Consider the following 21,754-nt stretch of genomic DNA (forward strand, 5'->3'; position numbering starts at 1 on the left):
GGCTTTTCTTTATGATCAGTCACTGCAGGCTGCATCAGGAACAAACAGAAATCAAGCCGCTAATTCGAAGCAACGTTTATAATGCTGACTCCAAACAGCTGGGCCGAAAGACGCTGACGTGCTCACACTCTATATATAGAGAATCATCACACCAAAGTCATTCTGCTGAGTCAGCCTCTCAGATTCAACATGTTGGCTTCACTTTTTTTTTTTTGTAAACAGTAATATGTCTGTTGATGAGTCGGCAGATGGTTGCTGACCATGTGGCGGCTCGGGCTACAAAATCCGGTTTGTCAGTGAAGTCTAGAAATTAGCAAGAACTGTTATTGGGAAGCGCTTTTTTTAACTTCAAAACTACACCTGGGTGCCAGAGGAAGGGATGTTCCTCCTCTATTTTGCCTCAATTTAAACAGAATCCAATACAGAATTTTGAATCATTTTTAACCAGAAACATTTGATTCGTGTATTTGTTAAATTGTCATCAGCAGCACCTCCAGTTCGATTTTCTAAGTAGAACACGGAGGGCTCTCTCCCCTCCTCTGGTTGATGCATGTCTACTTCTACTGTATTATTTCTATTATAGCAGGGGGATAAAATCTCCCTTTCACAGTGATTAAAGTGACTTAATCATTTCATTGGACAAAATGTAATCTAAAGTCCAAATAAAGCAGAGCTCACATGATTCATTTTCTAACGGCGTGCAACCCAGTGTGAGACTAAATCACTGCATTTGGTTCCTGTTGGGCTTTTAAAGTCAGTGCACATTAAAAGGTTCAGTTGTTAGCAGCAGTTGAGATCAATATCCAGTTTAAAGCACTGTCAGAGGTGTGTTACTTTAAAAGTGGAATTCAGGTGAGTAGATTTGCAACTGTTTGACCGGTATTTCATCATTTTCATTCGTGTCCACTATCGATTTTGAGAACCTCATTCAAATAAAAAAAAAAGTTTCGTATTCTTTTTATTGCTTTTGTATAATTCCTTGTAAAATATCACAGGAAAATAAGATTTTGAAACACCCTCCTCCAGATCCCAGCGGCCTGCATACCTCCCAATACCTCAGGATTGATTCATTCAGCGTGAAAATAAGTCTCCACAAGTCAACTTGATTCTGACATTTTCACACGAGGCGACTGTCAGGGAGTCCCTGCTGCTGCCGACAAGCTCACACTTCAAATGCCGGTTCCTGGAAACGGTGTCAACCTGGGATCTCCGGGATCAGACACTATCACGCATCCAGTTTTTTCAAACGTACAGAGAAGCAGTGTCTCGAGGAGCAGAGGAATGTTGCGTTCCTCCAACAGAGCTATTGCATTAGAAACATCAACAGAGCCAGCTTCAAAGAGATCCGCCTTCACATTGAATCAGTCCCCATTTCCATTGGATTAGATGGCCTTACCAAAGTTACATTGCGCTAACGTTTCTTTATGGTTTCTCAAATCCCTCGCTCTGGTTCTGGTTCCCCCTGTGAAGCCACTTCAAACGGCCTCTGCCATGGCATATCCCTTTGTGCTCTAAAACAGCAAATATGTGTCTCTCTAAAATGTTTCAGATGCAAAAGTTTGCAGTGGTCCCAGAGGCATGGCGAGCGTCGCGCAAAGAAACTCAACAGTCGAAAGAAAAGAAAAAAGAAAAAAAAAAAAAAACAATATCTGAGTGTGAAGGTAAAGATTCTGTTGGGCTGTCAGCAGGCAGGCCTTCAGGTTGGAGAGGGAAATGAAGTGACCAGTGAGCGGGGGCCACAGACACCGACACATGCACGGAGAAAGTGGAAAGAATGGCGAGAAAAGAGCAAAGAGTGTGTGAGAGCTCCTGCGGCAGTAAATCAGTGCGGTAATGGGGAGAGATGAGAGGGGAGGGGGGTGCAAAGGTCTGGAAACATATGTTTCAGTTTGTAAATAAAACAGTAAATTGCTATGGATATTGCTTAAATATCTGTGGGCTTTGTACCACACTTTGCGGAAGTTCCTCGGAAATCATTCTGGGACTGCCTTCTTAAAATGCCAAAGCGACTTGTTAATGTCAGAGAGGCCATCTGGTTCTCGACCAATTCAAGATGTTTGCTTTTCATTTAGCTTTTTCCCTCCTGATGTTTCTTTTTTTAGATCAAATGCTTCACTTTTATATTGTGAATACCACCGTCCATCATCCACGGCGGCGAAGCAAGGAGATCTCTGAGTCACCTCACCTTTTATCAATAACCAAATACCTTCAGTCCGCTACACACACTCATTTCCTTTTATCTCTTTTATTCATTAGTTACGCTTTTTTAACTTCATTACCTCAACTAGTAATTTTCAAAAGGAGATGTTTTGCACTTTTCCACAGTAATCCAACATATTGTACCTACCTGAAATGTCAAGAAATAACGCACTGCAGAGAAACAGACACCCAGCAGGACAGAGAGCTGCTTAAAAACTGATTCCCCTCGTCAGCTACAGAACTGTTTAAGTAAGGCTTTTACAGTAATGAATAAATATTATCCAAGTACATCAAACTGAGCTTCCTTGTGAGAAGCTTTTATATCAAAGGGGAGAGCGATGATATGAGAAAGAGTCACACAATTTTCTCAAACCAAGGAAGAAGGTAATTTTAAAGTATTTGCAATGCTGAAATATTCCGGGTCTAAAGTTGTGTGTATCATTGGATAACTGTAGCATCTGAGGGCAGAATCTTTGATGAACAGATCATCACTGACACCATATTGCAGGAACAATGCATAGTTTGGTATACAGAACATCAGTATAGGGTGGGCTTCACCTGCAGACAGCCTTTAGGGTCAGTCACCTGCAGAGAGAGGAGGCTGTTGGGGGCAAAAGCCAAATCATGGCATGAACAAATCAGCAGATACACAACTTTAACTGCGCTATTATTTCAGTGACACTATGACAGTTACGCACTCTATTGAAACATTAACAAGGTATTCTATCTCACTGGCGTGAAAAGATCATCTCCGTTTCCTGTAAGTCCCAACAGTTCTTCACTATCATGTCGCACACTGTAAAAAAAACATTAGGACATAAAAATGCTACTTGGCTTCTGACGATGCAGGAGCAGAATTAAAAGTTGGTTTTTTTTTTCTTTCTTTTTTTTGAGGGGAGGTAGCATGAGCTCTGTGGGAGGGGGCTCACTCTCTCAACATTTGAAAACCATTTTGTACACAAAATACACGTGAAAGGTGAGCAGCGCCCACTCCCCGTAGTGGAGGAAGGCATGCCAAATAATGTTAATAAATACTAGAGTGAATATGCACTATCCTCTGCCATTATGCATTTTGTACCATTTTCGGCTCAATAGTTTATGAATAGCACACATTTACTTTGTTATTACTTTCAATCGAGACAGCATCGGCCCCTAAAATGCATGCCTATTAAAGAACAGCACAGCTTCAGTTTTTAATGTTAACACTTTACCACACACACAAACAGGTGTGAGAGCAGGTGGACACACAATATTCATTTCAGATGCATGAATTCACACATTATCTTTTGGATTTTGTAACAACAACACATTTCCGTATAGAAAATACGCAAGGTTTGTGTTCTTGCGCTCCTGTTCTCTGGTGTCTGATTGCACAGGATGTTTGGGATATTTGGGTTTTTTGAGTGTCTCAACTCTTGTGTTCAGTCTCGCCACACTCAGCCAGACTGCCAGTCAACACGACTTCCTCCCTTGATTTGGGGGGAAAGGAGGCCCATAATTGAATGAAACGAGACCCCTCCCTCTCTTTATGTACTACACACACACACATACACACACACGCACACACGTTTTACGGGCTGGTGTATAAAGTTAATAGGACACATTTGGTTCTAAAGCACCCAGCTTGCTCAACGGAAAGTGAGCCAGATTGTTTTCAAGTTCTTAATGTTAAAGTTTATGACAGCCAGATAGAAAAAAAAAAAAAAAGTTTCCATGGTGATTTAACCACAACATCGCAATTACCTTGATACTTTGGGACTCTGGTGGCTCCTAAACAAACCAGTGTGATACAGCTAAGATACAAGCACAAAAAAATGTCCCAAAAGCATCAAAAGGATTAAAGTTTTTCTAAGTGTTAAATGGCACAAAGCTGGATTCACTTTCTTTGAAGATATTTGAGAGACACGTTTGTCTCCAGATTCTTTGTATAAATCAATCACTTAATGGGTTATAGCACACCAAACAGTGATAGCATTTTAATATTTCACCCACACATTTTTCACATCAACTTCAAAGTCTCTCCACCAGGCAGCTGCCTTAACAAAATCATACTCCAAAAAAAAAAAAAAAAAAAAGACCTTCTGCAGCAGCCCCCTCTCCTCCTCTGAGGGACCAAATTAAAAAAAAAAAAAAAAAAAAAAAAAAAAGTGGATAGATGGAATAATTGCCCGACTTCAAAGTGCAGCTTATTGGCCTGTATTGGCTGTTTGCGATCGCCAATGCTGTGGGGTGTTTTTCCTTCATAAGCGCTGCTCATATTGGGAGGAAAACTGCTTCACTCTGCTTTTGGTGCAAATCCCACGTTAATGCCCGCCGCTGACCCCCGTGACCCCGCCTCGGTGTGACGAGGAGAGCGTAGCACCTCCAGTCTGCCGGACCCACCTCATCTCGTTTGTCTCGTCACATCTTTTCAATCACAGATTCATGATGCAGTTTTGATTTTTTTCCCCCCACTGTAGGTATTTCTTTTGATGTATTAGGAATATATTAAAAGAAATTAAATATTTCAAAGGAACAGAAACTGACAAAAAAAAAAATAAGTGCCGGAGAAAAAGTGCAGACAAATTCCTTTTTGAAATGAATGATTGGACACTCACATGCTCATTTTTAGATTTGACTACAAAAACACATCCGTGTCTGGTATGTGTCAATTTCTTGTTTTTGTTTTTTTTATTAACATCCTTCTGAGACTCCTCTCACACAAACGCACTCCTACAATCAATCCCGTGATACATGTGGACACACATCTTCATAATACTTCATTTTATATTCAAGATAAAGTACAGACATAAAAGCTGAGAGGAAATACTGCAAAGTAATAACAAAATGAAATAACATGATTTGAAGAGGATGCAATCACATAAATTAACAGCAATCTGTGAGCAAGCACACAAGACGTCTCACTGCTTTCTCTGTCAAATTGATAAAAAAATTACAAAAGTCAAGTGGTTGATTACATTGAGAATGTCATTGTCATCCCGAAGATATTAAACCAGAATTGAAAAAAAATCAAACTCTGACTACAAACATTATGGAGGCAGCAGTTGCCAAGCTCTTACCTTGTGACAAACAGACACAGATCATTGTTTGTGTAATCTGTGAGTGAGACTGAAACATTAAAAGTCATCAAGTTGTGCAAAGAGTGTGTGTGCAACGATTCCTGAAAGTATGCTGCCCTCTCGTGACTGCAGCATGAAGCTGCGCCTGGTAACAAATATCACAGAGGTGTGCAGCGGGGTCAAATAAATTACAATTTAGATCGATTTTGGAATCAGGAAACTGTTCGGATGAATAACTCAGTCAGATGCTGGGAAACTGGGAAAGTAAGAAAATAAAAATCTATCAAGTATTGTATAAAACACGTCTGGTTTTGGTTTAAAAGCTGACAACAGTATCTCCTGTGTGAGGAACACACTGGGAAGAAGGCAAAAGAGCAACCAGGGACACTGAAGTATTTTTAACTCTTGTGTGATTTCCCCTGACTCGGTGACAATACGGCAGGCTCAGGCTGGAGATCCAGCTTCAAGACAGCCAACTCTGTAGTCTGAGTAATTATTATGGGATGTGGGAAGAAAAACCTCAGAAGTCGCTGAGGATACTGATGTCAGCAAACTCTTTGCGGTAGCGGCGAGCAGACAGGGCGAGCAGGACCGACCACTTCAGGCTCATGAAGCTCCACACACACGACAGATAGTGACTCTGAGGGCTGGTCAGGGCTGCAGAGGGGAGAGACGCAGGTAACGATAGATCAAACCGTGTTTCACAAAACTTTTTCTCCTAGATGGGACCACCTCAAAGATTACTAAAAGAAACACTCACAGTCATTGTTGCTGATGGCAATATAAAGGAAGGTGATGAAGGCTACAACTGACAGCAGAGAGAAGAAACCCCCCATGTAGAAGAAAAACTTGAGGCCCTTCAGCCAAGTCCGCCAGTAGTCCTGCAGGTACATGACGTGAGTGATGAGGGTCCAGAGAGCCAGCACACCTGGGGGACGACACAAAGCACATGTAGCGGATGTGCTTTTCAGAGGACAGCCGCTTCGAATGACTCTGGCTGTGCTTTAGGACACGTCACTGTTCCACATTATCACTGAACCCTGCTGACAATCCCTATACACACAAATCAGTGCTGATGTGGATTGCAAAAAAACTGCATTCAAAAGTAATTGTATTATAACTAAATACCCTAAAATCAACGGATATAAAAACATAAATGACATTGAAACATCACGTAACACAGACCTGAAGTTTATCGACCGATTTCTCAATCAATTCAATATAAAAAGTTTTATTAGAGCCATAACTCAAAAACGGATCCAGAACAAGATCGCTCTTCCTCAAATCTGAAACACGGTGAAACGGTTCTGCAGTGCTCACTCTAAGATTGAGTCAACATGAGCTCAGCTGATGGATGAGGCGATAAAAATTTAATCTCTGTCCAAATCTACAGCGGGTGAGGGCAGAAACATTCAATATTATTGTGACAATGACTGAGGATCGGTATCTACCGTGGGGTTGAAGCTGGTAGATATTTGATTCAATTACTGACTTTAGTCTTATTCTCGGGTGCATTCACACCTTAAATATTACTTCCTCCCACTGAAAGGGAAACTGTCACTGTTTCACCTTGAAGCTGAAGAAATGTTGAGCGATACAAATAACATTACTTCCATCTCCAGCACCTTGCTTTCAGATTACTTCTCGCAGTACAGCTTCCCCAGATGGCACGGTGCCAGGGTAGAGTGGCAAAAAGATATTGCATTCAGCTTTTGTGTACTGAGGATTTGAAACGTCCGAACTCTTCATATTAAACACTCGTCATCAGGTGAGTTTTAAAAAGCAGCTCAAAACTTGCTTAATCAACTTTGCTTTCAACACACTGACCCTATTCGTTTCCCCATCATAAGGATCTTAATGGTTTTTTAATCATCAAAATATTAATGTCATGTTCAATATTAAGTGTGCATTTACATCTATGTATATACATATTTCTAGAAGCTTAACCTTGGATTTATATCATGAAAGATGCTGCATACATAACTTATTCAATTATTTTCATTGGACTTATCAGTGAAACCACTGGTTGCTTCTCACAATACTTTAAAAAGAGCATGAACTCTCAGTTCCCTGTGTGGTGATTGTGCATTTTTAAGAGCAGAGCAACCCTGATGCAGCACCTTCAACTGCTGCTGAAGCAATAAATCACGCATCTCTTTTCATTTTCACAGTAGAAGGAGGAACTGGGCAACGAGAGAAGCTGCCATCTCAGTGTTTTGGAGGAAATCAGTCAGATCATTTAGCAATTTTTGCAGAGTTCATGATGAACTTCAATGGATTTGCGTCCCACTCGTGATCACACTGCCTTTGTGTGCAGCTTTCACTGTTGCGTTCGGTTACCACACAAGTACAAACCTGACATGATTCATTACTAATATCAGTTTTAAATTATGAGGCAAAAGTTGCACTACTAATTAGAAATATGAACAATATTCTTTTCTTAAGCCTGATTCATCTAAAACAAAGGCAAATAGCAATCAGATGGAAACATGCGGCCCCCATCTGCCTAATTTGGATCTCATGAGTTAAAGGTGCTGTAGGCAGGATTTTGCTAGTCAATGCTAATTTTTCTGTGTTTTCTTTGGATTAAATGTTAGAGTACCCATTGATAATCCTTTAGGAGTGTAGCATAATTGCACTACCGTGAGGGCGCAGCGTTTCCATCTGTCTCTGTTCTGAGCTGAAAAGGAATCTCGACAGCTCCAGGTATCTTTGACCAATCAGAAGAGCCCCTGAGGCTCTAACCGTGATTGGTCGAGGGGCGTTCGTCACACGTTCTTGTGGGAGGGGCTTAACTTGTATAAGGGCGTGTTGTCAGAGAAAACAGGACAGGATTGGCTGTGCTGGGTTTCAAATCGCCATCTTAGATGGGTCAAATCGCCATCTTGCTTAGGTAACCCTAAGCAAGATGGCGGAGATGTGAAATCTTGCCTACAGCACCTTTAATTTCTACAAATGGTGAATTTGCCACATCTGAACCTAATATAATCTGCAACGATTGCCTAAATATAATAAAAATGTATTGGTTTTATATAGCACCACATGTAGCCACAGCTACCCTGGAGCACACTGAAGGAAGCAAGGCTGCGCCATCAGACCGTCCAACCATCACCACTCACTGCATTCACCCAGGATTTCTGGTGTTTCCATCCAGGTACTGACCAGGCCCTACCTCACCTAGTTTCCAAGATCTGATGGGATCGGGCAGCAGCAAGGCAACACGACCTCACGAGGCAATGCTCCACTGAGATTCACGCATGACGTTTGATTCAAAAAGCTCATTTTACATGTAATCGGTTTGCTTTTTGCATTAAATCAGTAACTGAAACTCATGTAACACTGATAAATATTCAGAGATGATTTGGACATCATGTAGAAAGGATGGCACTTGTTTTATCTCAAAAAGATCAAAGTTGTCCATTGATGATGTCTGATTTAGTGAATGTTTTACCAGCACAGAACTTATCAAGTTTAAATCAGTTACCTCAGTATTTAAAGGACCTTTAAACCTTCAGAGGACTTTTAATCTCCTTACATACATTAAAAGATACCAGACAAACGTTGAACTTTGTTTATTTGTTAGTTCTTTCATGACTTTCGGTTTGATTTAATGTCTTATTGTTTAAACTTCATTTTCATCACTGTTACAACATCAAAGCTTTTTCCTTTAAATCCAGTTCAAGAAATCTTTATTTTTTGTTCCTTCCACTGTTTCTCCATTGTCATGCTTGCATCTTTGTTGAATAACTGGTTTCAGATTGGCCTGTTTTGATCTATTTGACGATCCTGCTTTTCATAACCAAAGTACTTTAGATAAAAATAGAAGGCTGAAGTTTCAAGGTTTTTATTGTCATTTTCATGCGTTCACATGTAAACTGGCTGTGTCTTTCTTTTTTTAACAAAGGTATACTTTGGCAGCAAAATTAAAAAGAATTAAAAAAAAATAGAAAACTGATTTTCACTTACACAATGGAACTGAAATATTTTAAGCTTTTTCTTTAATTCGACACATAAGTCATTCAAATTAAAAAATTCAAATGACATCTGTGTCTAAAAAAACTGTTTTATTACAACTTGAGGCCATATGGGGCAACTAAGACTTTAAAATGTATATAGTGATAGGGTAGAAATTAATTTTCAATAACTTTTCTCTCTAAATTCACTGCTTTTTTTTTAACTTTTATTGCTTCATAAACGCTTCCTTCGTGCTTGGTCTGATATGACAGAGCGTGCCCTTCAAAATCAAAGTGTGAACTATGACCTCTGTCGTAATAGTTCTTTTTCTTTAGGTCAGCTGGTTTAGTAACTGTAGAATAAAAAAAAAAGTGTATGACCTTTCCCTGATGTACAGAAATGCACATTTAGTAAACTTGCTCGCGCGTGTCTGGCTTCTCGCGCGGCTGCAGCGGTGGACTTTACCTGACAGCCCCCCCATGGCTCCGGTCCACGGCTGCTTGTACACGATGTTCCACACGAGGAAGGAGGAGAAGCCCATGAGCAGCCCGAACGAGGCGTAGCCGATACCGACGTACGTCTTGTTGACAGCCATGGCGGAGACAGCAGCGGCGGTGCGGTGCGGCGCGGCACAGCGGAGAGCCGGAGCAGGGAGCCCGAGCAGAGCCCAAGTATTTTAGGGGAGGGAAGCAGCTTCAAAACATCCGGTCCACCTGCAGGCCGCGAGCCCGGGCAGACGCAACAACGTGACCGCGCGCGCCTGAAACCTGCTGACTAATGATTTGTGTCTCACTGAGCCTGAAAGTGAGGCATGACGAGGCACTTTTTTTTCTTTAGAACTGTGTTTTTCTCCTCTCCCTCCACGTGACCTCGTACCAGAGAAACGCGCCCAGTAGTTTATCCAGCCCGGGGAGAGTCGGCAGCGCCCCCTGCAGGACCACAGGGGAAACGCACCCCTCAATCAGGAACACACCGTTACCATAAAACTTCCTCTTCTGCTGTTGTAGAAATTGTAGAACTGCACTGGATCTGAATGAACCCTCTACACCGGGGGTGTCCAACATAGGGACATAATTGTAACCAGAAATATTTGAAATTGCATTTTTTTACTCATTGTGGATGAAAAAAATTCCACCGAGGGATATAGTCTGTGCTATGTTGATTGTTCTTTTAACTATCCCCAAACTCCAAAGGATCACTGCTGACAAATGTTCCTTCTGCCACATACAATTAGACAAGCATGTGACATGTTTCCATGGTTGACAACAGTCTTAAAATCAAAGAAACCACAATAGAAACCAAGTGGCGACCCTGACTCAGCAGCTTGCTCAATTTAAACCTCACATGCGGAGTTTTGCAAGACCTCTTTTGTTCTGTCGCCACCACAGGAGCAATGATGTAATGAATCCAACAGGATTTGAGCTTCATAACAGTATCCACAGGGTTCATCAATCCCTCAAAAAAGTAGCACGTAACTTCTGCTTTATATGGTCTCCTACACTTGACTGAACAGTTAAAACCCAAACAATCAACAGAACATGCATGGGATTTTCCAGAATTACTTTATTTCAGAACACACCAATCGATTAAAGCGACGTTCTGATTCAGGACAGTAACGACTGGTTTTGCACGCCGTGGAAGCTTTGATACTTCCTGTAATCTAACAGCAAACAAAACAATGACATTAATTATTCAACAGAAAATGAATCCCAAACAATTGTCTTTCATTAATCTGTACTTTTAAGATGAACAATCCCTTTTGGGCAGGAGCGACAGATTTATTTTTTAATCAACTATTCGAACAGGACTCTCTGACTCCGCAGATGGCAAAGAGATGCAAATTCTAGCTTTGGAGTTGGAAAAGAAATTGTAGAACACGTTTTCTTGGTTTGAGACATTTCGAACATTAAATATCAATCTTTCAAAGGCAACTTTGAAAAGCAGTAACGTCGTAGCAACCTCTTATTCTAATGTATTCAAACAAGAGAAACTACGTCACAACAAACTTTTTGGTAGTGTGAAATTTTTCATGTCAGTAGTGAGGAACACCTTTCAAGTATTTTCATTGCTTTAAAATCCTTAACCGAACATCAAAAACCAGCCAAGTATCATGTTTACATCAAACTGTGACACAAAGAGGCTAAGATGTATTTTTCCTACAGTAAATCTATGAGCAGAAAACAGCTTGGTGCTTGGTGTTTTGGTTTCCAGACTCCTCAGTAGCTAGACAGAGAGACAAATCCCTGAACTTTCCTCATTTTGGGCTCTAAATTGTAGTTTCTTCTGAAATGGCAGGCACTCAGATTTTGGATTTACTCCTGTTGATTCCTTGGAATCGTTTTTTTCTCATTTATTTCCATTTATCAGAGCTGTCAGGGCCACGTTAGAAATCTGCTGAGATAAACAACTTTTTCTGCTGGGAGGATGATATTTTTATGTTATAGAAAAAGGAATGTGTCTCACGTCACCGAGGGTAATCTTGCTTCAGGTCAGAGTCCTTTCTGAGATAATCTACATCCACAGAGCCAATGTGGCTTAAGTAACAGCAGCAGCTGACGAAAAAAAAACAAACTTTATGCAAGACCAGTGCACGTCTTGTGACCTGAGGAAACTAGGCTTGGCAGATAGTGGAAGAAGAAGAACTGATCCAGCTTTCTCTTCATGGTTTCAATGATGGCGTCGTCGCGGTAGATGCGCTGGACCACGATGCTGTCGCTGGAGATCACCAGCAGGTCGCACCACGACGCGCCCGTCACCAGCATCTCTCCTTGGACGTCCCAATAGTGCCGATGTCCCTTCCTCAGACGGAGGAGTCCGTCCTGACACGCCATGAAAGAGCAGTCGCCGGCGCTCTTGACGTGCACCAGACCGTAGCTCTTCGCCTCCTTCGGGTCGTACACCAGCCCGTCGGGCACCGCCCCCAGCCACGGGGCGTTCGGGTGCACAACCAGGCCGCAGGGCGACCAGTTCACGCCCAGCCGTTTGCAGTAGTCCACGAGAGCGACGGCCTTCATTCTCTCCTCCGGCTTGGAGACCGCTCCTTTCCTGATTTTGGCGATCAGTTTCCGCGCGCTACTTTCTCCGGGTTTGAGTCTGCAGATCTTTCTGAAGCGGCTGGTCAGGCGCAGGTTGGTCAGCTTCTCTCGGTACTCGGTGCATCCACACGTCGACCGCTCCAGGCTGTGCGCCTCGGTCCAGGTAATCAGCATTTCGTCCACGTGGTCCAGCTCCTCGGGGCTGAGGACCGGGAGGCTGGACAGGGGCTCCAGGATGTGATCGCACAGGGGAAGCGGTGGCCGGGAGGGAGGAGCGTCGTGAGCCGTGTAGTTATGGCTGGATGGAACGGGACACTGGTAGGACAGGGGGCTGCCTTTACAGACTTTTCCAAAAGCACTGTTCACCATTTCCACATCGGCCGTGAGCCCCATCGTGGTGATCAGAGGCCTGTCGTTACTGTCAAAGTGCTTAAAGTTCTCAGTGAGATTTGCTAAAAAGGACCGCAGCTCATCTGGGGCAACAGCAAAGGAGTTGTTGGGCATCGTCCTGTGTGAAAGAGTTTAATATGTTTTATAAAGACATTGGGACGAGCCTTGAGAACAGTTGTCGAAATCACACTGTCATTCTTACCTTGGAATTTCTAACATGGTTTTCTGCAGAACTTGTGTTGACTTGTTTTTCACCAAGATTTTCACCCAAGAAGAGAGAGAAAAAAAAAAGATTATTAAATCTGTAAGTTAAAAAGCACAGATTCCGGGGGAAGTTCCCCCGATACAGATCACACCAGAGGAAACATTACATTTTTCAGGAAAAAGTCTTTGTTTTATACTTTAGATTTGCTGATAACTCTGCAAACGCTTGGCCTTGTCTCAATGAGTTTTGCGAGGTCGTCGCCTGAAATGGTTTTCACTTCACAGGAAAACCCACCACAGCATCCTGCAGCGACACGCCATCCCATCCGCTCTTTAAACAGGACAACGGGCCCAAACACACCTCTAGGCTGTGTGAGGGCTGTTTGACCAAGAAAGAGCAGATGACCTGGTCTGAACCAGGTCCAGATGGACCACAGAGGGAAGGCAGAAGAGCCAACAAGCGATCTGCATCTCTGGGACCTTCTTCAGCACTGCTGGAAAACCATTTCAGGTGACTATACCTCATGAAGCTCATCCCCATAATGCCACAACTGTGCAGAAGCAGCGATGAAAGCAAAGGGTGGCGATTTTTTAGATCTAGAATCTAAAATATGAAACATGCTTATTTCACACTTTGTTTACTACGTAATCCCATGTGCATTCATTCATAGTGTTGAGTAATAATTGTAATTAATAATAATCTTGAGTAATAATCTAAAATGTAAACAGTCAAGAAAATAAAGGAAACGACATAGAACGAGAAGGTGAATCCAAACTTTTAACTGATAAAGATCAAACTAGGATGTATGGAGAAGCGGTGTTGAAAAATAATTTATCTGAATAACAGCTGGTTCTTTAAAGGGATACTTCAACATTTTGGCAAATTGGCCCATTTAGCGCAATTCCTTAGTCATTTGGAACAGCATACTTACTTTTTTGGTGAGGGCAAGCTATTGTTTATCCAAAGGTGAGTCGGGGAAGGTTTTCGGGACGGACACAATGGAAGTAAATGGTATTTTTGCTTCCCCTCATCAAACTCATCAAATACACAATACAACAACCCCGAAACACTTTGGTGGACACGTTATAATCCGCACATTCACTACGCTGTGAAATATTAATACAAAATTACGAGATTGAGTTGTTTATGCGAAGATTGCTAAGACGGAACTACTTACTAAACATGGCGTCTGGGCGTAGCGATTTCAAAAGAAAAAGTAGTTCCCAGTATTTGCTTCAGTGCCATAACGCTACAATATTATTTGTTGGTGTTCCACAGCGTAGTGAATGTGCGGATTATAATGTGTCCACCAAAGTGTTTTGGGGTTGTTGGATTGTGTATTTGATGAGTTTGACGAGGGGAAGCAAAAATACCATTGACTTCCATTGTGTCCGTCCCGAGAACCTTCCCCGACTCACCTCTGAATAAACAACAGCTCGCCCTCACAAAAACAGTAAGTATGCTGTTCCAAATGACTAAGGAATTGCGCTAAATGGGCCAATTTGCCAAAATGTTGAAGTATCCCTTTAAGTGTCATAGAGAATCTGATAAATCGGACTGCAAGTGTGTCTGTGTATAATTTCATGTGCTATCTGAAGAGAGTTTAAAAGATGTAACATTATGCATCTTCACTGCTGAAATACTATGTGATTGTGTTCATATTAACAAGATTAAAACTTTCATATTCAAACAAATTTTCAGAAGTTTAAGAAAAAAAATGCTTCAGTACCTCTTTCTCATTTGTTCTTTCTTCTACATCTCCATCTGAGTCCGATGAGGAAAAAACATAATGCCGTGCTTCATCGCCTGAGATGGTGGCTGAAGAGTCATTGTTTAATTCCACGTCTGCGTTGTGGACGGGCTCGCTGACGTAGGGCATGCTCACATCCTCATCCTCTGGCTCACTTTTCACACAGACTTGTGTGAAGTTTTCAGTGTCCAGTGGTTCTTCTGGTTCTGGCTTTGATTCCTGACTTATTTCACACTCGATCGGCTCCTCTTTGGGTCTCTTTGGCAACGGCTCGGTCATGTCCTGGTCCGGTGTGGTGTTTGCCGGAGACGGCAGCTCTCTGGCATTTGTGGTAGCTCCAGTGTAACGACCAGCATCTGGAAAATAAAACAGAAAAACATCAAAATCACTTTACTAGACATGTCTTGTCTTGCTTTGGTTCTAAAACATTCAAGAACCAAAATATATTCAATCACATCACCTGAACCAGTGATACTGATTTTATTCATGTTAATAAAGGAGTCACTGTGGCTGTTAGAAACCCATCTATGGCTCAGGTTTCTGGATTTATTTTGATTTTATGGTTGCAGAAATGTAAAAAAAAAAAAAAAAAGAAAAAAGTAAGAGCCTTTGAAATCTTTTCCAATTTCAACTTTCAATATGTGGCAGTGACTCAATATTTCTGACCGTGTGTGTTTTACATGTGAGACAGGCTGGTGCAACTCTCCTGTGACTCGACAGTTATACTGAGGAAGCCCCGTCGACATAGACACAAAGCTGTATTTTTGAGTTTGCACAGACCTTTTTCAATTCTGTAGACATAAACGTAGGATTTATGGTTGTGAGAAGAATACATGTCAAACCCTGCCACCAATGACAGGCAAACAAAAGAGATGAGGCAGATATTAAGTTTGTGTGATAATTGCATGTATTTCAAAATTCTAACATTTTGAAAAAAATAACACTTTGTTTCTCAGATGAATATCTGAGGGTTCGAACCATACCGATTTGTGAGACACATCATATTCTGAAACATATGCTGTTTAGTAATGGGATTACTTCTCTTGTTTGACGTCATGCTTGGCCTGTGTCTTAATCTGGGCATCCTTAAAGCAGCAACTGTTATGAATCCTTTAATAAAACACTCAGCAAAATTATTACAGGAGTAATATTCACCCTGACCACAGGCACCTGAAAATTGATTGTCATGTGGGGACTAACAGTAACAGCACCCTACATAAACAAAATGGTGACAAAAACGATCGAAAGAGGGAGAAAAACAAAGACTGCTGTGAAAATGTCATTGAATGCACCACAGACATGCAGTGAGATCCCAGCAACACACCCTGGCCGGGTTTGTATGGTGCTAGTTGTGCATCCTGGACACGTCATTTAGAGCCAAGTGGGTTTTCTTCATGGTTGGAAATACTGATATGCTCCTCGCTGGACATTGATGTTTCCGTCCATTAACAACCCCAGTTGTCAGTTTTAATTTCAACAGACTTGGCTGTAGTTACAAAGAGGCTCTGCAGTGAATGTGTTGTTGTTTTGCAAGCAAATCCCTCCTGTATCCTCATTTCTGCTTGTGCAGCTTTGAGTGAAGGCAGCGTCCTGAGCCAAAAACAAGCCTGGGAGAGCCCAGCGCCCGGGCCAGTCTGATGGGATGTGATGAGGATACTGGAGTGCTGCCCATTTCCAGCTCTCTTTATTGGTGTGTGAATTGGAACTGGTATTTTTAAAAAATCGTCACAGAGCCACGAATGCCACGTGTTAGAAAAGAAGAATATCTTGTAGAGAGCAGTGCAATAGATGGTTACTTGATATAGATGATTAACGGTCCTCCCAGCTGTTGTCTAGCTCCTTTGACCTTAAGCTCAGGTGAGGGAATGTTGTATAAGACCAAGTTTTTCCTCGGCGAGATCCACTGTTCCTAATGTCGTTCAAGTTCTGCTTTGTTGCATTCACTGGCCGCACATTAGCTATCGTGCCTCACTCATCAATGGCGGAAGTCCGTCTGCCATGCTTCCCGAATAAACAAACATGCATGTAATGAACAAGGAAAGCGGACAGAAGGCTCCAACTACATTCATCAACAGACTCGAAAATCCTTTGTTCTTGCTGTTCATTGAGGAAGTAAAAGTTTCAATTTATTCACACATAACCAGAAATAATATTCAAAAAAAAAGGCACCGACTAGGGGAGCAAAATGTAGATGAAACCTTTCAGGCCTTTTAATCGAAAGTACTGGTCAATATGCAAGTTCATGAAAAAGTATAGTTTGATCATTCAACAATTCCACAAGCTATTTTGTTGTGTAACTCCTAATCCAATCTGGAATTGAGTGTTGTTGTTTTGTTTTCCTGTATATGTGCCATCTGCTTTTATATCTACGTGGGCTATTTAAATGAATGAAGTACGTGAGTTTGATCTTCGAGCACACAACTGGCACTTTTACACTTAAACAGCTCAAGTTTAGCTGCAGCTGATAGCTAGCTGATGTGCTACAGCAAGTTCGTAGAGAGTGTTGTAACAAACAGAAACACACCTATCCGGGGTAGCTTGATCTCCGGGCTGAGCACCATGTGCAGCATCCCTCGCAGCCGTGCGTTTTCCTCATAGCACGCTACAAGCATACTTTCCACTTCGGCAAATATATCCACGGCGGCCGTAGTGAAGCGCTCAGTCAAAAAGCCCCGAAACCTCTCCATCGTGACGCCCGCCATGTTTTACACACAAACTGTCGAGTAAAACTAAAGTTTCCTGCTTCCCTGCCGACGGCGCGCGAAAAGCCTCAAAAGGCAATAACAGGAAACTCAAACACGTCACTTCCGGTAGTAAAGCTTTTCTTCTGCGGTTTCCTGCCATTGAATTGCCTGCGTTTGGCATGAGCGCCCCTTCTGGTGCCAGAGCCGCCTGCAGCGCTCCATAAATGTTCCCAAGCGAAGTTAAAACAAAAGCCAGAAGAAGTGCTAGACATACATTCGTTAAAAAACGAACATGTAAATTCAGTGTGCGCTGGATCTGAAGACACGCAAGAAAAGTCTGCTGACACACATCATTTGTAAACCACTTTCATGTAATGATTATAAATATTTATATTTCTTTTTCTGGTTTTATTCAGCATTCGGTTTCTCGGAGTTGAAAATTCAACGTCTATGGCTCGCATTACAGTGTAGGCGGCTTATTTTATGTGACAAACTATTGAACGATCTAACTGAAGTTTATCTGTCTCAGAAAAAATCCACTATATTTACGTGGCTCCAACACCTTATTCTGGAAAATGTGGAGTCCACTCCAAGAGCTATTTGAAAAGATGGATCCCCTGCTGATTTATCACTGAAGCGGTTTGTGGCACTGCGTAACATTTGTGGGACACAGACAGCAAACTACAATGAAGATCTAATATTGTCTGGATGTGAATTATGTATTAATTTATTAGTTTCATTGTTAAACGTTTGTTTTTTCAGCCCTTCCCCACTTTTTTCTATTCGAAATGATTTGGTTACTTATATGATTGTTGTTTTTATTTTTATTTTTTTTAAAGTGGAGGGACTTAGTTCATTGGGCAATTTGTGGCTCGTGCTGTCCATTGTTTTCCTCACCAGATTCTATTTATCTTAAAAAAAATTAAACGAACAAAGTCTGGAAAAAAGCTATTTGTCCAATCCAACTGTGAGATAAGAGTCTATTTGAAAGATTGTTTGCTGGCCATTACAGTTTTTCTCCATTGGTTTGGCTCATTTCTTAAAACTGTAATTACATTTTCAAAACTCTAAGATCATTTGGCAAAACAGTCTAATAGTTCAGCTCAACACCATAGTTCACTTGCTAAAGCTCATCTCTCTCCCAAAACTGCTCATGTTTCAAATCTACATTTTTTCCCCATATAAACACTCAGTGTCTCCAAAATACAAAGATCCATCTCAACAGTTTTGGCTCATTTCTCGAAACAGACCGAACGTTCTCAATTCTCTTGATTCTCCTGTCAAAAACAACCTGGACGGTTCAGCATAACCACATGGTTCACCTGTCAAAGATCACGTCTCTTCCAAAACAGTTCACCCAGTTGGCAAAACTACATTTCTTTCTCAAACAAAAGGCCAATGCCCTCAAAATGCTTCTTCCTTTCGGCATCATGTGGCTCTGACAGTCAGAATGTTTAGATGTTTTGTCATTAAGGGCAGAGGAACATTGAAATGCTCCTCTGCTACCTTTCAATCTGAGCCCAGCCCTTGATTCACAATGGTTTTTGTGATAGCTAAACAACCCAAAGAAGAAAATAAAAACTAACAGAAAATAAAGAAAAAGAGCATTTTACAGTAAGAAGAACCTTCAAGTTTTCATTCACACATTGCCCTCATAACTTCCAAAGAAACTGTTCTAATTTTCATTCACACACAAAGTTACTTCATCCAAGAAACACACACAAAAAAAAGAAAAATTGTATGTAGCCCAATGTGCTGTAGACGAAGCTACAGTTTCACAGCTCACTCCTTCACTGGTCCCCCTCACAAACTGATTCAAGTCTGGTATTCATGGTATTGAAGTGTGTTCTTGACTAATTCTGACAGTTGAACAGATGATTTTGCAGGTCTGATACAATGACTGACTGATACAATGAAATGATGCTGATATGTTTTGGAGAGAACAACCATCAGACTGAGTAATCAATCAGTCAATCAGTCAATCAACCAATCAGTTTAGAATAACATGATATATTCACTTGGAAATTGTGCTCAATCTATCCTTGCTGTGCTTAATCATTTGTAACTATTTTCTAAGACATTGAGACATGTACTAAAACATTTCCAATGCGATGAAATGAATGAGAAATACCATTCTGTTGTGAGCAGTTACAGCGTAGTTTGGAGATTTGTCCATGTTGTTTTGAGAATGTAATTTCGGTTTCCAGACATGAGCCAAGCCAATGGAGAAAAACTGTAATATTACACGAGATCAAAATGTTTATGCTCATACAGGGAGCCCCTTCCTAAGGGCCACAGAGACGCGTGCAGCTGCAGATTGCACCCCCCTTGTTGTAGACCCTTGCTTCCAGTCTCACAGTTCCATATTTATAGATCTAGACCCCTGGTTGCAGACCCCTCTCGTGTACACTCCCAGTTCCGACCAACTGATCAACTTCATTCAAAATATGACACAATACTGAAGTCTGACATCTAGTGGTCAATAAGTGGAAGCGCAAAAGAGACCATCCTCACTCAGGTGATTTTGTCCTGGCTCCGACGTCCCCTCCTCGGTCTTCAGCTCTCCAATCTCTGCATCCCGGTGGACTCCTGTCTCTGCTGCTTGCGGTGACACTTTCCGTAGCTGCTCCCGCCTTCGTCGCCTTGCAAAGCGCGCTGCATTGGTCGGTGTGAATGATGTGTGTCCCAGAAGTAGGGATGGTGCCCAGTCTGGGTCAGTCTCCATCATCTCATAGGCTGGTTGACCTGCAAACACGTTAGGTTTGATTAAGAAAGTTATAAACTCCTTGTGAACTCCTCTGACAGGAGTTTATAAGTGAAGTTGGCTCGCAGCTGGATGAGGTTCGCTCGCAGCTAGAGTTGCCAACCGTTCTTTGAAAAACGGAATCGTTCCGTATTTGGATGTAAAAATATGCGTTCCGTATTGAGCTGAAAAGGAACGCACTTTGTTCCGTATTTTTGTGAGAATCAAAACGTGAGCAATGGAACATGCGCTTTTTTAAAAAACTTACGGTAAATTGTTCACCGGCTCTCTGACGTTCTGTGACCAATGAGCTGACAACAGGGCTTAACAACACAGAATCACTCTGATCTCATTGGTCAAAAAAAGACCGTTCCTCGGAGGCTACGGCAGCTCATTGGCCAATAGTCAGTTTCGTCACAGAGCGCATGGGAGGAAGTAAATCAAAACAATTAAGCAGCGCGCAGCATGGCTTCCAGAGACAGGTAAGTTTGTGCCGTTTCCATATCGGATATATCACGTTTAGTTCATTGATTTGTGTCTGCTGCTGCAGACTGTGGTGTGTTTTCAGTTTAGAAACGGAACCTTGTTGTTTTTTTTTTTTGTTTTTTTTGTTCAGAAGGTTTTTCAGTTTTGATTTTGCACTTTTTAGTTGAAAATAAAAAAAAAGAACATGTTAAAATCCAGAAGAGACAGCAGCAGTTTGATGTTATTTTGCACATTTAGCAATAAATATAGAATAGAATAGAATAGAAGACTTTATTAATCTCACAGTGGAGAAATTTACAGGTGTATAGGCTCATAGAACCCACAGTGGGGTGCAAAAGTAATGAATGGTGCAATAATTAACAAGTTACAGTGCAAATCATACTAGGATTGACAATAGAAGCTAAAGACAATGAAGATTTAACTGTATGTACAACCTGAATCTTAAAAATATAACAGGATATATATATTATATACAATATATACAATACAATATGCAATATATGATGCAATATATAACTATACAGTGTGATATAATATGTACAATATGTTTTAGCAGAATGAATGGATACAGCAGAGTGAATGGATGATAAAGTGTCGCTGAATTTCTGAAAGGGGGGGGGGGGTGCAGGATATTATAATGTCCAGGATTATTGCACATATTCCACACAGTAGAACTGTACAGTCTGACAGCGGTGGGGATGAGAGACCTGTGGTAGCTCCTTCCTGCTCTGAGGGTCTCAGTCTCCTCTGAAGGAGCTGCTGAGCTGCTCTACCGTCTGGTGCAGTGGCTGAGAGCTGCTGTCCATGATGATGATGATACTTGAATGATAACTGTCTCACTGTAGGCCTCAAATACAAACTGATCAAGCTGATCATGAGTTATTGCAATCTTGCTACTGTAGGTGTAATGCAGTAGCCTAATGTGTTTTTATAGTCTGTAATAGGTATAACTGTGGCAAAATGCTGTTATATATGTGTTTTTCACCCCCCCAAAAAAACAGTTTTTCTCAGCTGCCCACGAGAGGCGTTCCTTATTTCAATCTCGGGGAGTTGGCAACCCTACTCGCAGCTGCGTGAAGCAAGTTCGCAGCTGCGCTAACGTGACTTCATTCAGAGAGAAACTGCATTTTCAGTAACATCGCTTGAAAACAAATAAACTCGCTTACTTGCCTTTATGAAAATGGCGAGAGCAAACAAGCATGTTGTCAGATATGGAGTGGAAAGTGATGCTCTTTCGTCTCACTGCTGC

General features: G+C 41.6%; 2 protein-coding genes across 2 annotated transcripts; both read right to left on the bottom strand.

Moving 5' to 3' along the window:
* Nucleotides 1–4,839: 4,839 nt before the first annotated feature.
* LOC115388663 (heme transporter hrg1-A-like) lies at nt 4,840–10,042 on the bottom strand. The gene is made up of 3 exons (XM_030091890.1): nt 9,678–10,042; nt 6,019–6,186; nt 4,840–5,915 (listed from the first exon to the last, which is right to left on the bottom strand). Exons 1-3 carry the CDS (start codon nt 9,805–9,807, stop codon nt 5,779–5,781), a joined length of 435 nt encoding a protein of 144 aa, XP_029947750.1. The 5' UTR covers nt 9,808–10,042; the 3' UTR covers nt 4,840–5,778.
* A 1,508-nt stretch (nt 10,043–11,550) lies between these two features.
* Nucleotides 11,551–17,359, bottom strand: LOC115388783 (uncharacterized). Its single transcript, XM_030092054.1, has 4 exons — nt 17,117–17,359; nt 14,572–14,948; nt 12,840–12,880; nt 11,551–12,755 (listed from the first exon to the last, which is right to left on the bottom strand). Exons 1-4 carry the CDS (start codon nt 17,292–17,294, stop codon nt 11,786–11,788), a joined length of 1,566 nt encoding a protein of 521 aa, XP_029947914.1. The 5' UTR covers nt 17,295–17,359; the 3' UTR covers nt 11,551–11,785.
* Nucleotides 17,360–21,754: the final 4,395 nt, after the last annotated feature.

This window comes from Salarias fasciatus, chromosome 5 (assembly GCF_902148845.1).
Source record: "Salarias fasciatus chromosome 5, fSalaFa1.1, whole genome shotgun sequence".
Lineage (NCBI taxonomy): Eukaryota > Metazoa > Chordata > Actinopteri > Blenniiformes > Blenniidae > Salarias > Salarias fasciatus.